The 16,401-nt window shown below is 45.9% G+C and overlaps 2 protein-coding genes across 5 annotated transcripts in view; one reads left to right on the top strand and one right to left on the bottom strand.

The window, feature by feature from the left end:
* ACACA (acetyl-CoA carboxylase alpha) overlaps positions 1-2,578 on the bottom strand; it is a 322,844-nt gene extending 320,266 nt beyond the window's left edge. For 3 of the 4 annotated variants that reach the window (XM_055130189.1, XM_004608595.2, XM_055130190.1), the window contains exon 1: positions 2,092-2,578. Coding sequence is in view for 2 of the 4 variants with exons in the window: in XM_004608595.2 (XP_004608652.1) it covers positions 2,092-2,129 (38 nt within the window). In the remaining 2 variants the exon portion in view is untranslated. The remainder of the gene's footprint in view (positions 1-2,091) is intronic. The other variant, XM_055130193.1, reaches the window with a different exon arrangement.
* Positions 2,579-2,611: 33 nt separating this feature from the next.
* Positions 2,612-16,401, top strand: part of TADA2A (transcriptional adaptor 2A) — a 71,616-nt gene continuing 57,826 nt past the window's right edge. Inside the window, exons 1-2 of the mRNA XM_004608594.3 lie at positions 2,612-2,692; positions 6,749-6,863. Coding sequence (XP_004608651.2) covers positions 6,839-6,863 — 25 coding nt within the window. The 5' untranslated portion in view covers positions 2,612-2,692; positions 6,749-6,838. The remainder of the gene's footprint in view (positions 2,693-6,748; positions 6,864-16,401) is intronic.

Raw genomic sequence — 16,401 nt, 5'->3', positions numbered from 1 at the left:
TAGCACTGGTCCCTTCTGGAGCTCCAAACTCATAATTGTTCTTTCCACTCAGATTGCATAAGGCAATCCCCAAACAAAACTGTTTCTAGTCATTGTTTTTGGACCACACCACTACCAGCAGTGCTCAGGGAGTGTTCCTGGCTCTATACCTAGGAATGACTCCTGCTGGTGCTCAAAGGACCACATGTAGTGCTGGGGATTTGAACCAGGCTCGTTCATATGCAAGGCAAGCACCCTTTATTTGGTCTGAGGGCTTCAGTCCACATCTTCTGAAGTGGGGGGCTGCAATCAAGGGGGTTTGATGGTACTAGGGATCAAACCCAGGATTCTGGCAGGCAAAGCAGGAGTCGAACCCAGGACTCCTACACACAAAGCATGTTCATCAGTCTGTTGAGCTATTTCCTCACTCCTAAAAGGCAATTTTAATGTCTCTCACATCTATCTTCCACACCATTGCCAGTGATCCTTCTAAAATAAATTGGGCCAGAGAGATAGTGCAAGGGTTAAGGCACTTTCCTTGCATGTGGCCCACCCTAGTTGAATCCACAGTGCCACAGCTGGTCCCCCAAGTACTGCCAGGAATGATCCTGAGCACTGCTGGATATAGTCCCCAAACAAGCAAAAAATCCCAGATATGATTACAAATCATATCTGATTACTCCTTTGCTTTCATGCTTTATATATGTATTCAATCTCATTCCAATAAAATATGAAGTCCAATTTTGGCCGACTAGATGATGTAAAGTCTGTGTTCTGGTTTCATTTCCTATTTTATTTCTCTGCTGTGCTTTGTTCCAACCACATCTGTTTCCTTGTTTGTTCATGAACATGCCAAGCAAGGCCTTGATACAGGATATTGCAATGACTTTTCCTCTTAGAAATCCATTCCCTCTAGAAATCCATATAACTGCTCCCTCATGAATGGTTAGATTTCTGCATATAATTTCTTCATTAGAGGCCTTATCTATCCCATCTGAAAAATCATCCTCACCTCACTGGCATACCTTTGTCCTGATTTTTCCCATCAAATTTGCCACATTACTGAATATTATCCATTCACTGTTCTGTGATCCGCTGTATATATTGCTACATGTCAATCTCCTCCATAATAATCAAAAACTGTTCTGTTCACTGTTGAAGTTCCAGCATATTGAACAGTGTTAGCTTATTAAATATTGTTGAGATTTTCAGAATACATCAAGTATTTCGGGAAAATCTAAATTGTTGGTCAGGAAATCTATTACAGGAGGTAAGGTGCTTGCCTCAATGCAGCCAGCCCCATCTTGATCCCGGTATCACAAAATGTCCCCTGAACATCGGGGTCATTCCTGAGCATAAAGCCAAGAATTGTCTCTGAGCACTGGAGGGTCTGGCCCATCTCCTACCCATATCCCATAAATAAAATTTTTTAAATAAAATAAATTTACTGACATGATGCAAAGGAAATATTTGTATTCCAATGTTAACTCGTATACATGGTGGGAACTGGGTTCCACATCCTTACTTTTGTGAATTTTCTTTTTTCCCCCCAAAATGAACTTAGGGATTATCAAATATTAATTTAATAAAAGGGGACCAGATGTAGAGAACAGTGGGTAACTCGTTGCCTTGCACGCAGCAGACCCCAGCTCCATCAGAAGCACCGCCAGGAGTGATCCCTGAGCACAATCTGGAGGAAAACCCTGAGCACAGCTGGGACTGACAACCCTGCTCCTCAAAGTAAGACAAAAAAGAGAAACCACAGAAGCAAACAGTGCAAATGATTTGTGAATATTTAGAAACTTAGAGGTGGGGAAAATTTACAAAAGACCCTTGAAAACTGGTGAACCAGGTAATGATTAAGATAAATGAGTTTGTGTCCCTTTCCCCACTTCAACTCCCGCAAGTTTTCTTTAAAAGGCAGAGAGTCCACATGTCTTCACCGCGCACACTGGGATAATAAGAGTGTTTGCCTCTTACTGTTGTTTTTGAAGATGAAATGAGACCGTGTGAGTAACCTGCTATGTACAATGCCTGGCATGCATTAAGCACCGGGACAATTGGCAGCTATTATAATAATTAGTAGCAGTAAGAAGAGGAGTTGGGACATACCTAGCCCTCAAGATTGACATCAGAGTGGACCACCACATTCTCTCATCATTGCGTCCCACTCTGGGCCTCAGAAGCCCAAAGAGGGGATGGTTCTTGGCCAGGAAGACAACTTCGATGCTGTTCCAGAAGCCTCGGGATGGAACGGACCCTGCTGCTGCCCCCTGTCACCACTCGGTCTGCTCGGTCCGCGAGCAGCAATGACCCCAGTCCCAAAGGCTGCTCGTCGATTCTGGGGGCCCAGCCCCCTGGACGCCTCTAAATCCCCTTCCCTCGCGGGTCACGGAGCCGGGTTGGAGTGGGACACGCACAAACGCGGCGCGCACTCGCGGGTGGGCCCCCGAGGCCAGGGCCGGACTTAAGAGCCCGGCGGCGGCCAACTCTGCTGCATCTTCGCCGGCCTCGGGCAGCAGGGGCTCGGCAGCGGGGCCTGGGCAGCTGGGGGTGCCGGGGGCCTCCGCCGGGGCCAGCGAGGAGAGGGGCGGAGGCGCCGTGCGCGCGGCCGGGTGCGTGCGCGCGCCCGCGGGGCTCATGAGCGAGCGCGCAGTGTCGGGGGCGCGCGCGGCGGGCGGCTCCGGAGCGCGGAGGCGGGGGACGTGGCGAGGTGAGACCCGCGAGGCCACGGGGTTGGGGGCGGCGCAGCGCGAGCCCCTTCGGGGGGCCACGGGGAAGGCGGGGGCCGCGGGGGGCGGCCCAGGACTGGGGCGGGCGGGCCGCGCGGCGGGAGGGAGCCGGGCGGCGCCGGCCACGCCGCGCCATGGGGGAGGGCGGTGCTGCGGGGCCCCGAGGGACTTCCCCCCCCCCCCCCGCCGGGCGGGCCCGCGGTGGCCCGGCCCCGGGTCGCCTGTCTGCAGTGGGGCGCGTAATTGCCTTTAATAACAGCCACCGCGCGCGTCCTGCCCCGAGAAGGTCTGTCCCTTGGAGTTTTCCAGTAGGCCTGTGCAGAGTCAAAAATTTCCGCTCCGTGTTCGAGCTCAGGCGGACTTTCAGTGGACTTGCCCAAGATCACACAGCCAACCAAGTGGAGATTTGAACCAAAACGCCTGCCACCTGTGCCCTGGGCCCCAGTCCAATGGTGGCCCTAAAAGTACTTTCTAGCCTCCTTTCCCGTAACCTTCTTTGCGTTTGTCAAATTATTCGTTTTCATTTGGAGCCAGCGTCTGACTTCTCGCGGATGTTAAGAGTCAGGAATATGAACTCTTGCAAAGGGAGAAGAGGAGGCTGAGAGACAGTAGAGGGGTTAAAGGCTTTTGTTTTGCACGTGGTGAACACAAGTTTCATGCTCCCAAGCACCCTATATGGTCGTCTGAGCCCGTCACAGGTGATCCCTGAGCACAGAGCCTGGAGTAAGCCCTGAACATCATCACTGGGTGCGCCCCAAATAGAAAGTGTATCTACTGAGTTTAAAGTGTATCAGTTGTATTTCTTTTGGTGTTGTGTTCCCGAGAGAAGTATTTATCACACCATACCCCACAGCCCTTGCTTTCAGAGCTTCCTGACCTTTATAAAAAGAAGGGTGTGAGTATCCAATTATTCAAATAATTCACAAATACTGTATCACAGGTATCTGGTGTTACAGAAGAAGTCAGTAAATATTTAACATAAAAATTTTTTATTGAAGGCACAACCACTGTCACTGTCATCCCGTTGCTCATCGATTTGCTGGCGTGTGCACCAGTAACATCTCCATTGTGAGACTTGTTGTTACTGGTTTTGGCATATCAAATACACCACCGGTAGCTTGCCAGGCTTTGCCGTGAGGGCGGGATACTCTCGGTAGCTTGACAGGCTCTCGAGAGGGACAGAGGAATCGAACCCGGGTCAGCCGAGTGCAAGGCAAATGCCCTACCCGCTGTGCTACATATATTTTTTTTCTGGGGGGGGAGGGTTTATTTGGTTTTTTTTTTGGGGGGGGTAACACCTGGGCAATGTACAGAAGTTACTTCTGGCTCATGCACTTAGGAATTACTCCTGGCAGTGCTTGGGGACTATATGGGATGCTGGGAATCGAACCCTGGTTGGCTGTGTGCAAAGCAAGCGCCCTACCCGCTGTGCTGTCACTCCAGCTCTGCAGTTGTTGATGGGAGGGAGGATGTTTTTTAACCTGGAGGAGCAGGTATATTCTGAGGCTGCCACTTGTGTTGCTGCCATGCCAGCAGGAACCAGACAGATCTCCCTCACGGGAGGCTATTGATTGATGGTGCCTATTCAAAACTCTCCTGAATATATTAAGGAAGTTCCAGTCATTAGGGAGATACATCTGGACATACTTACAAATTCTTCTGGGGTCAAACCTGAAGCCACCATAGATATTTTTTTTGTCTCTGTTGAAGATACCACTTCTGGGTTCTTCCTGCCTTTAGTTTCTTCCTTTAAGTGGTACCCAGCAGTATTAATAGTATGAGCATCAGTCAGAGTCTTGGCAGATTGTGCAACTTGACAGTGGGGGGATTTCAGTGCAGAAGTTGAAGCCGGCACGCCGAAACATGAGCTGGTACTGGAATGCCAGCTTCTGAAGGATCAGACTCAGGGTCATCAGAGAAGAGGCTGATTACAGATTTTAGGTAAAGGGTTCCCTCTGAAAGGAGTTGGGGTGGAAGTTTAATCCACATGACAATGAATCTTAAATTACAAGTCCAGTGTCTGACATGAATTTAAAAAAGGAAAACATTATTAAGTTAGACTGAGAGAAAAATGGGTGGGGCCAGAGAGATAATATAGTGATAAGGCACTCTCATTTTTTTAACATTTAATTAAATGTTAAATGTTAGGCACAATACCCCATGCTAAACTCACTTTTCTTCAAAGAAATGATTTGAAGGTTATGTTTGGTTTTGAGGGTGGTTATTTTTTGGGGGGAGGGAGAGGGTGGGCCATACTCTCCAATGCTCATGGGTTAACTACTGGCTCTGCACTCAGAAATTACTCCTGGCTGTGCTCTGGGTACCTTATGGGATGCCAGGATCAAACTCGGGTCGACCACATGCAAGGCAAATGCCCCATCTGCTGTGGCTCTGGCCTCAAGAAATGATTTTTCTAAATTTTTTATCCTACCTGTCCAGTGGTGTCCAGGGACTTCTGGCTTGAGGGCTCTGTGCTTAGGGGTCATTTCCTACAGTGCTCTGAGGACCATGCCATGCTAGGGATCCAACCTGGGGCCCTGAAGTCTGCAACCCATGCTCTAAGGACCAGTGCCAATCAGCAGCTATAGGAAGGTGAAAACCACCAGTCTACTGCCTTGGTTCTAGCTGTCAGTACATGGACCTGGGTGCAGAATGAGTGCTGGCCTGCAGGTATGAAAAGGTTTAGGAACACTGCTCTAGTGTTTTTGAGCTTTTCCCAGACCAAGGGGAATACTTTTGTTTGTTTGTTTTGGTTTTTGTGCAACACCCAGACATGCCCAGGGCTTACTGCTGGCTTTGTGCTCAGGGATCACTCCTGGTAGGGGGTGATCCTATGGAGTGTCGGGATTGAACATCATAGGGATGATTGGCTGTGTGCAAGGCAAACATCTTACCTGCTGTACTATCCTTCTGTGTTTTGGGTTTTGGAATTTGGGTGTTTTTTTGGTTTTTTTTTGTGTGTGTGTGAATCCACCCCCAGCAGTGCTCAGGGCTTACTTGTGGCTCTGCACTCAGATATCATTCCTGGGGTGTTCAGGGAACCACATGGGGTGCCAGGGGTTGAACCCCAGGTTGGCCGTGTGCAAGGTAAAGCCCTATTTCTCAAACCCCTACACCCCAGAAATATTTTTTGACCGTGATTTTGTTTTTAATTTTGTTTTTTCTTTCAAGCTATTTCATCCATTTCACATACATGTAATATTCAGAGAGTAAATTTGTGAACACAGGTATGTTGTAATCAATCAAAATTCCTTGGTTTAAAAGTCACAAATGCATGTGTATCAAGGTTTTATTGAAATGCTAGAGGGGCTGGAGCCATAGCCCGGTGGGTAGGGCGTTTGCCTTGCATGCGGCCAATCACGGTTCAATTCCCAGCATCCCATATGGTCCCCTGAGCACCGCCAGGGGTAATTCCTGAGTGCAGAGCCAGGAGTAACCCCTGAGCATCACCCGGTATGACACACAAAAAAGAAAAGAAAAAGCTAGAGAAGCAAGCAAAGTACCAACAATTGGGCCATGCTTGGGGAGGGAGTCTCAATAGTCAGAGCCCAATGGACAAGCAATTCTTCCTCCTCATCCTCTTCTTTTCCTTCTTCTCTACTTGCTGTGTGGGTAGTGGGTGGGGGATTGGAATTGGCAATGCCACCAGATCTTTATGAACTGTGGGAGGGTCAGTTTCTCAAAGGAAGGAGGGCTGAGAAGCAAGGTTGGGCAGACAAAACTAATGATTGTTGAAGACACGAGGAGTAACCAAGACCGCGTTCGTGCAAGGCCTGTGCTTCACCGCAGAGCCACATCCCAGCTCTCCAAAAATTGCTTGTGAGAGGTATGGAGTATCTATATTGGGTTTCCATGAACCATGCACCATAGTATGTAATTTATATGGACTGTAGTATTTAGTCCTCATACTATTGGGACAACATAGGCTTCTAGAGGTAAGATAATTTGTTTAGTGTTGAGTGGGTTTCCTTATCTTCTAATCCTCTTGTTCCTTTGAATTTTTTCTCATCTTTGTGCCACTTTTTGTTTGATCCTAGGGAGGGTCCTCCAGCTTTGCTGTATGTGTTGGTGCTCCTTGGAGGATCTCTGCATTAAAGATTAAAGCAGCAGTTTTTGCTGATTTGAAAATGGACCGTCTAAGCTCCTTTAGCAGTAAGTACTGAAACCAAATCCAAGGTGAAATAGTAATAGTGAAAGGAGAAGTTGAGCACAGAAGAAAAATATGCTTACTTGGAGTTTAATACGGCTCTGTGAATCTAAAGGAATAGGATTATCAATTCAGAACAAAGTAAAGAAATAGGAATAGCAATTCAGAACAGAGTTCTTACTGATTCTCCACTGAACACATGAAAAAATATATATTATCCTGGTTTTATAGGAAAACTAAGTTTGGATGGGCAAGGCGTGGTATGATTAACCTATAATTAAGCTTTAAAAAGCAGTTCTTTAAAATTGTTTTCCCCTATTTGGGAGCTTCACCCAGTCATGCTCAGGGATTATTTCTGGCTTTGTGTTAAGGGATCACTCCTGGCAGCTAGCCAGGTGCAGGGCAAGTGCCTTGTTCACTGTACTCTCTCCTGCACTATAATTTCTTATTTTATTTATTTATTGGTTTTTGGACCACACCCAGTGATGCTTAGGCTCTGCGCTCAGGGATCACTCCTGGTGGGCTTCGAGGACCATATAGGATGCAGGAGAGCGAACCTGTGCCAGCTGTATGCCAGGCAAGCGCCCTCCCCACTGTATTACCACCCTGGCCTCCATTTGTTATTTTTAAAAGAGCAACATTCCTCTCCCCTTTGATGACTTTTATGGCCCCCCTCGCCTTCCCTTCCTTGTTGATGGTATCGCAGTCACACGGGCTGCCCACGCCATGCTGTGGTGCTTACCCGTGGCTGCCCATGTAGTTGCACCGCTCACTGTGGGTCAAGCTCCTTCTGCTTTGGTTTCAGCTGAGGCTCATGTGAATGTCATGGTGCTCACCAGGGGCTCCTCTGGGGCCCACACCTGCTGCCAGAATTGCTCTTGGTTGCCCTTCTTGGGCATAGCATTTGATCTTTTCTGTTTTTTTGCGAAGTTGTGGGGCTTGTCACGTGTTACACCTCTATTTTTAGTGCTCGTACACCCCTGGATGTAGTATGGTTGAAAACTGTCAGTGGCAGGGGGGATCGCAGACAGCAGAGCTGCCAAGATCATGCTGAGCACATGTGTGACATTGATGATTTGAACCCTTGACCATATACTTGCAGACTGGCACTTCAAACCCCTGCACCCATGCGCTCCAGCAAGTCAGGTCTTCGGAAGCAATAGCATTTCATGTGCCTTGGTGGGAAATAGTGCCAGGGTCGGAATAGAGAAATGCCATCGTAGCCTTTGGGTGCATTTGGGGACCACTTTTCGTTAAGTTTGGAAACTTCTGATTAAATCAGTGCAGTGCTTACATATGCATATTCCCATGCCTGTACTTTTTTTATTTTGGGGGCATACCTGGCAATGTTCAGGGGTTACTCCTGGCTCTACACTCAAGGATTACGCATGGTGGTGCTGGATAAACCATGTGGGATGCCGGGATCTAACCCAAGTTGGATGCGTGTGAGGCGAGCTCCTTACCCAATGTACTATCTCTTTAGCCCCTCTTTTTTTTTTTTCCTTACAAAAGTATCATCTCTCATTGATACTTCCAATTTATCTTGACAGGCTTTCTTAATCCCCTATGCTTTTCGCATGTCCTTTTCTCAGTGAGAACCCTGAGCATTTACTCTTTTGCTTAGCCTTTTTTGACTTTGTTATGGTCTGGCTTAGGGACTGCTCCTGACTCAGTGCTCAGGTATTGCTCCTGAGGTACTCAAGGGACTGTGGGGCTTGGAATTGTTGAACCTAGAGCTTCTGCATGCAAAGCGCCCTGTCTAGCACATTGAGCTTTCTCCTCAGCCTTGCTGAGTCTTTTTTTTTTTTTTTAAGAATTTTATTTTATTGAATCACCATGTGGAAAATTACAATGCTTTCAGCTTAAGTCTCAGTTATACAATGCTGAAACAACCATCCCTTCACCAGTGCCCATATCCCACCACCAAAAAAAAAAACCAGTATACCTCCCATCCCCGCTGCCCCCCCGCGCCCCCACCTTGTAACTGATAAACTTCACTTTACTTTCTATTTACTTTGGTTACATTCAATATTTCAACACAAACCTCACTATTGTTAGGAGTACCCCACTAGAGTCAGACCTGTTGTGAAGAGATATGAGGTTGCGGTTTTGGATTTCTGTACTTTAGCAACTAAGTCCAGGGAGATTTCTTCCAGATATTGGATCATTGCAAGCTTGTAAACCCCATCTGTGGTCGTTGTAATATGGCAGTCACCATGCCCTTCACCCCCGGCGTCTGGAGTCACACTCATGCAGCTGCGGAGAGGCCGCACACATGTGCGGCCCGGGATCACATCTTGGCAGCAGGCAGGGCAGGTGCCACCCACCTTCCCAAGAGCACCCTCGCGTCCTATTGCTGCAGTTTGTAAATCCCATCTGTGGTCCTCATAATATGGCGGTCGCCACGCCCTTCACCCCTGGCAAGGAAGAGGCGAGAGAGAAATACCTTTACCCTCCTGGGTGGGCATGGGGCTGCGGCTTAGTTCTCAGTCTGGAGACATTTTTTTTTTTTTTTGGGGGTCACACCCAGCGATGCTCAGGGGTTACTCCTGGCTTTGCACTCAGGAATTACTCCTGGCAGTGCTTGGGGGACCATATGGGATGCCGGGGATCGAACCTGGGTCGGCCGCGTGCAAGGCAAATGCCCTACCCACTGTGCTGTCGCTCCGGCCCCCATTTTTTTTTTGACAGTCTGGAGACATTCTGCGAGGAGCTGCCCATGCCGAAAAATTTAGCTGGGTCTGGATTCACGCTCGTGCAGCTGCGGAGAGGCCGCACACACGTGCGGCCCTCGGGATCACATCTTGGCAGCAGCTTGCTGAGTCTTTTGATTTTTGTTTTTTCACCATACTTAGTTGTGTTCAAGCACTACTCCTGGCTCAGTGCTCAGTTACAGGGCATGAGAGTCCCTAAGCAGTGCCAGGGATTGGACCCAGGTTGGTTGCGTGCAAGGCAAAGGTTCTGCCCAATTGTACTATTTCTCTGACCCCTTGCTGAATATTTTAATACACCCAAATTATCTTCGAATGGCTTCACAGATGCCAATCATAGTTCTATGTCAACAATCTGGATTTGTCATTCTTCCTTGCATCACCCCAATCTGAATATATATTGTTAAATTTTATACTTGGTACTTTTTCCACCTATCCCCAAAATGTCATGCTTTTGTTTTGTTTTGTTTTTTTAATTTATTTTATTGAATCACCATGTGGAAAGTTACAAAGTTCTCAGGCTTATGTCTCAGTTATACAATGCTCAAACACCCGTCCTTTCACCAGTGCCCATATTCCACCACCAAAAAAAACCCAGTATACCTCCCACCCCCTATCCCCCAACCCCCCCACCCCCGCCTGCATAACTGATAAATTTCACTTCATTTTCTCTTTACCTTGATTACATTTCATATTTCAACACAAAACTCACTATTGTTGTTGGAGTTTCAACACAGAACTCACTATTCTTGTTTTTTGGGTTTTTTTTTGCTTTTTTGGGGGGGTCACACCCGGCGATGCACAGGGGTTACTCCTGGCTCTGCACTCAGGAATCACCCCTGGCAGTGCTCAGGGGACCATATGGGATGCTGGGATTCGAACCTGGGTCGGCCGAGTGCAAGGCAAACGCCCTACCCGCTGTGCTATTCCTCCAGCCCCAAGAACTCACTATTCTTGTTGGAGTTTACCCCCCAGAAATACGGCCCTATTGACAAGGAAGCATTTGATAATTAGTTTTCCACTGATGAGAATGAAGAAATATAAAGGTTTAGGATTTCTGTATTTTAGTAATTAAGTCCAGGGAGATTTATGTTGGAAATTGCATCATTTCCCTTCCTGGGGCAGCATGGAGAAAAGGCTTAGTTCACAGTCTGGAGACATGGCTGCAAGCACTTGATGGGACCAGAAGCAATGTAGCTGGCTCTGGATCTTGGTTGTTCAGCAGCAAAGCAGTCGTGCAAAAGCATGGCCACCCGGGTCGAATCTCGGAGGAGCGCGAGCTGGTAACCTGTCATGCTTTTGAAATACCTTTTATTCTGCTTTTGGTTTTCCCACCTAATATTTATTGATTTTATTTTGTAAATTGTCAAACATGCTTCCAAATTGTCATGAATGCTTCCAAAGAAGTGTCTGGAGAATTACCACTCCTCTTGTGCTTTTTTGTTTTGTTTTGATTTTTGGAAAACACCTGGCATCCAGCATTGCTCTGGGTTTACATCTGGCTCTGTGTTCAGGGGTCACTCCTGGTTCGGCTTGGCAAACCAAGTGGGCTGCTGGCGATTGAACCCAGGTTGGTCGGATGTAAGGCAAATACCCTATCTGCTATACTATCTCTCCAGCCCCCCAAAAATATTTTTAAACTTTTGAATTTTTTGTTAATTTGATGGATAAGAATTTATATCTCAGTACAGATTTCTCTTAGTAGTGAGTAAAACTGAATGCCTTTTATTTGTTAAGGTCAGTTTCATCTCTTTTTGCCAGTTATCTCTTTGTCTTTTGCAGTAGGATTTTTTTGTTCCATTTTACTCCCTATATATTTTGTTTAGCATTGGGGTCACACTTGGCTGTGTTTGGGGTTCATCAGAGCTGCTCTCACTATGGTTCAGTGCTTGACCATCCCAGGCAGAGGTCCTTAGGGGACCATGAGATTCGGCCCTTCGAGCCATCTCAGCACCCTTGGATTAAATTTTCATTTTAGATTAGAAAGATTCGCCCTTTATCTATGATATGTTTACAGATATTCTCTGCTGGATCATTTTCCTTTTCACTTTGCTTCTAGCATATTTTGCCAAGAAAGAAGTTTTTGTTCGTGGTTTTGGGACCGTACCTGGCTCCGTGCTTGAGGTTCGCTCTGGCAGTGCTTTGAGGGACCATGCGGTGTGGGGATCATCCCGAGACCTCCCACAGGCCAACCCTGTGCTCCAGTCATCTGAGCTGTCATTCCTGGCCTAAGAAGTTTTTGGACTTGCTTTGATCATGCAAACATATTAACCTTTTGCTGCCTCGAAATTGGAATGAGGGTTATAAATAACGATGGCTCTGGAAATGGGGTTCAGCAGGAAAGTGCATGCCTGAGACCTGGGATACTTTGTGCAGCACGTCAAAAGCAAAAAGTCTGGCATGTTCTCAAGCCCATGTGTGTGCTCTTTTGCACGTGCTCTCTCTTTCTCATTTTCCCTCCCTTCCCTTCACATTTCTCTAAATTAATTTCCGTAAGAACTATTTTGCTTCACCCCCCAGCAAAACAAAATAAAATTAAAAGTGTGGGGCTGGAGGAGCTAGATCGATAGAACAGCGGGTAGGGCGTCTCTCTTGCATGAGACCAACCCGGGTTCGATTCCCAGCATCCCATATGGTCCCCTGAGCACCGCCAGGGGTAATTCCTGAGTGCAGAGCCAGGAGTGACCCGTGTGCATCACTGGTGTGACCCAAAAAGCAAAGAAAGGAAAAAAAAGCATGGGGCTGGAGAGATAGTACATACAGTAGGCAGAGTGCTTGGCTTGGCATGTGACTGACCTGCGTTTGCTCCCCAGGAACACATGTTCCTCAAGCCCCACTAGGAGTGATCCCTGAGCACAGAGCCAGGAGTAAGCCCTGTGCACAGTCAGGTGTGACCTTCCAAAAAAAATAAAGATAGGGGAAATCATCTTTAAAAAAATAATAATTAAAGTTTATGGCTGGAGAGATAGTACAGCAGGCAGGGCACTTGTCTTGCACACAGCCTACCCGGGTTCAGTCCCCAGCGTCCCATGTGGTTCCACAAACCTGGCTGGGAGTGATTTCTGAGTGCAGAACAAGCAGTAAGCCCTGAGCACTGCCGATGTGTCCAAAAAACAACAACAGTATAATAATAAATAAAAGTCCAAAATTTATTCTTTGTTCTTATGTCACAGTAAAATTTTAAACTACTTTGTGAATTACAGTTTGGCTATATTTACAAAAACCTCAAAAAATGGCCAACAATCTTCTTTACACACAAGTTTTAGAAGAAATCTATCCTAAGGAACAAAATGTATGAAGAAGGGGCTGTAGCAATAGTTCAAAGGATAAAGTGTTTGCCTTGCACGTGGCCAACCTGAATTCGATCTCTGGCTTCCCATATAGTCCCCCAAGCACCACAAGGAGTAATTTTTGAGTTCAGAGCCAGAAGTAACCCCTGAACATTGCTGAGAGTGGCCACTGCCCTTGTCCCCGGGGAAAAAAAATACAAAGAAGGTTGATCTGAGATTCTTTGAAATAGTGAATAGTGAAATATTGGAGCTAGAGAAAAATGTACACCGATAGAGTAATGGTTAGTTGTTCCCAAACTCATGAGACCCAATGATTTCTTTTTATGTTTAAAGCCCCCTGCTTCTTCTTGAAATGAAATAACATGTCGCATATGGCATCTACACCTGTGATTTCAAAGAAAATTAATGCTTAGCTATGACATTAAGAATAAGTAAAAAGCAACAATGAAATAATGTAATTTATAATAATATGTATCTCAGTGTGTTTAATATGATTATAGTAGAAGACATAATGACATAAGGAGTCAGATGTTTGCATTCATATGTTGAATCATTCTGCATCTTACAGCTCTGAATGCAGAATGATTCAGGTGTGTTATATTGATGACTCAGAAATGCCACAAGCTTGAATAACTCCTACTAAAGTTCCAAACACAACAAGATAGCATATACTAGAAGTCCAGGTAATTGTCTTCCTGGAAAATTCCGTGCCTATTAAAACTATAAAACGTTTTGCTGTAGGCACTGAAGCTGTAGTTCTGTGGTAGATCGAGCACTTATCTCACACGTGTCAAGTCCTGGGTTAGGTTCCTGATTTCCCCACCAAAAAAATGTTTTGGATTTTTTTTGTTTGTTTGACTTTAACTGTGATACAGAATTGGGTTCTAAGTAATGTAATTATGAACAGATTCTCATCTCCTTGAATGCCTGGTGGGACATTAGAAAGCTCTGCAGAATACAGGCCCCAATTATTTTCTGGGTTTTGTTTTTTTTGTGTTTTTTTTTTTTAAGGTGGGGGGCGCACACCCAACGGTGCTCAGGGATTACCTCTAGCTCTGCACTCAGGGATCATTCCTGGCAGGCTCAGGGACCACAAGGGATGCAGGGACTCCATCCCAGGTCAGGTTCCGGCTCTTGATTATGCAGGGAATGTACGGTGGGTAGCCTGGCCCTGGGCCCCACCCAGTAAATTGCAGCCCTCCCTAGTCATGGTATCAACAGAAAAGGCACCTCAGATTCTCAAAATGCCTTCCTAGGGGGCAGCGGGAAATAATTAGCTAGGTAATTATTATAGTAGTTTGTTATGTATTCATTAAAAAGAATAATGAACATCTTTATATATTATCATAAAGGATAGCCAAGTGGAAAAAAAGAGGCTACAAAATATCATGTATCCCACCTGAAAATCTGAAAGTTGAAATAAAGAATGATTTAGAACTAGAGTCTAGAAGGACAGTACAGAGGGCAGAGTGCTTGCCTTGCACGCGGCTGACCTGGATGTGATCCCCGGCATCGTTTATGGTCCCCAAGCTCTGCCAGGAATGATCCCTGAGAATTGCCAGGTATGGCTCAAAAACAAACAAACTAAAAAGTGAATGACTTAAAGTTTTTTACTTTTCCTTGAAATTTATCAGCTACATAGGCGGAGTGGGGGGATTGGGGGGAGGTATACTATGATTCTTGGTGGTGTAATATGTGCACTGGTGAAGGGATGGGTGTTCGAGCGTTGTATAACTGAGACTTAAGCCTGAAAGCTTTGTAACTTTCCACATGGTGATTCAATAAAATTTTTTTTTTTAATTTAGAAAAATACTTTAGGAAACAAGATGATAACCTAGAGGAGTCATTACTTTGAGATAACTTTTTTTTTTTAACTTTTTATTAAATCACCATGTGGAAAGTTACAAAGTTCTCAGGTTTATATGTCAGTTATACAATATTCAAACACCCATCCCTTCACCAGTGCCCATATTCCACCACCAGAAACCCCAGTATACCCCCCGCCTCCACCCCCTACCCCCTACTGTATAACTAATGAATTTCACTTCATTTTTTCTTTACCTTGATTACATTCCATAATTCAACACAAAACTCACTATAGTTGTTGGAGTTTCCAACCAAGAGAGACAGACCTACTACATTTGATAATTAGTTTTTCATTGCTGGAAATGAAGAGATATGTAGCCCCACTGCTACAAGTACATAACTCTCTCTCTTTTTTTTTTCCTTTTTCCTTTTCCCTTTTTTTTTTTTTCTTTTTCCCCCTCATCCTCCTTCCCGCACCTCATAGTATGGTGTACGCCACGCCGCATCGGCCAGCGTGGGGCTTTTACTTAGTTCACAGTCCAGAGAGGTGGCTGCTACATTAAAAACCTTCAATATTTCAACAAAAACTTACTGTTATTATTTGGAGTTTCCCCCCCAAGTCAGACCTGTTCAAAAGGAACCGTTTCACATTGCTGACAATTATAAATGTTAAGTCGCTTTTGGATTTCTGTATAAAGTCCAGGGAAAATTCTGCCAGAAATTACATAGCCCAACTCACAGTTCCAGTGCATTGCTGTAAGAAGTCTCTGAATTCAAAGTCTTTAGGCGCAGAGGGTCCGATTTGCGCTCAGTGGCTCCGGATTTATCTGGGCCGAGGGCGTGCCGGTTACGCCCCCTTCCCATGAGTTCCTGGGAGCCCCAAAAGTAAAAACCGAATACCTGTGGGTTTGGAGTCACAGAAGATGGCGCCTGCCACATGGGTGCTGCCAGGCCGCCGCTTTCCGTGCAGGAAGGCAGGGTGGGGAGGAAAAAAAGAATCCACCCCCGGCAGCACCGAGTTGTAGCCCAGTTTGGTGTCCCAGTGCATCGCTCTCGGATGCTGCGCTGGATGCCCGAATGTGTTACATCTCTGGAGTCAAAGTCTTTAGGCGCAGAGGGTCCGATTCGCGCTCAGCGGCTCCGGATTTATCTGGGCCGAGGGCGTGCTGGTTACGCCCCCTCCCATGAGTTCCTGGGAGCCCCAAAAGTAAAAACCGAATAGAGATAACTTTCAACATTGATAATTAGACTTTATCAGACTATAGACAGAATATGATGGCCACTTAATACTTCTGTGGCAAACCACAATACCCAAAAGGAGAGAGAGAGAGCAAAAGCGAATGCCCTGCCACAGAGGCAGCATTGGGGGAGGGGGAACAGGGTGGGGATGGTGGGAGGGATGCTGGGACCATTAGTGGTGGAAAACTGGCCCTGGTGGAGAGAAGGATACTTGACCCTCATATGACTGAAATGTAAGCACGGAAGTTTGTAAGTCTGTAACTGTGCCTCTCCGTGATTCACTAATAAAAAAATAAAATAAATAAATAATAAATAAAATAAAATAAGTTTTAAAATAGAAAAAAATAGAGTTTTTTACTTTTCTTGTTAAAAAATTTCTTATAAGTTTTTTGGTGACGAAAGTTGATTTTTACTGAAACTTATTTCGGAAGATGTGAGGGCAGAGCGAGAAGTACATGTTGAGAGAGCAAAGGCTTCTCCAGAGTGGAAATAAGCAA

The sequence above is a fragment of the Sorex araneus genome, chromosome 3 (assembly GCF_027595985.1).
Source record: "Sorex araneus isolate mSorAra2 chromosome 3, mSorAra2.pri, whole genome shotgun sequence".
NCBI classification, from domain to species: Eukaryota; Metazoa; Chordata; class Mammalia; order Eulipotyphla; family Soricidae; genus Sorex; species Sorex araneus.
This window is presented reverse-complemented; position numbering and strand designations above follow the sequence as displayed.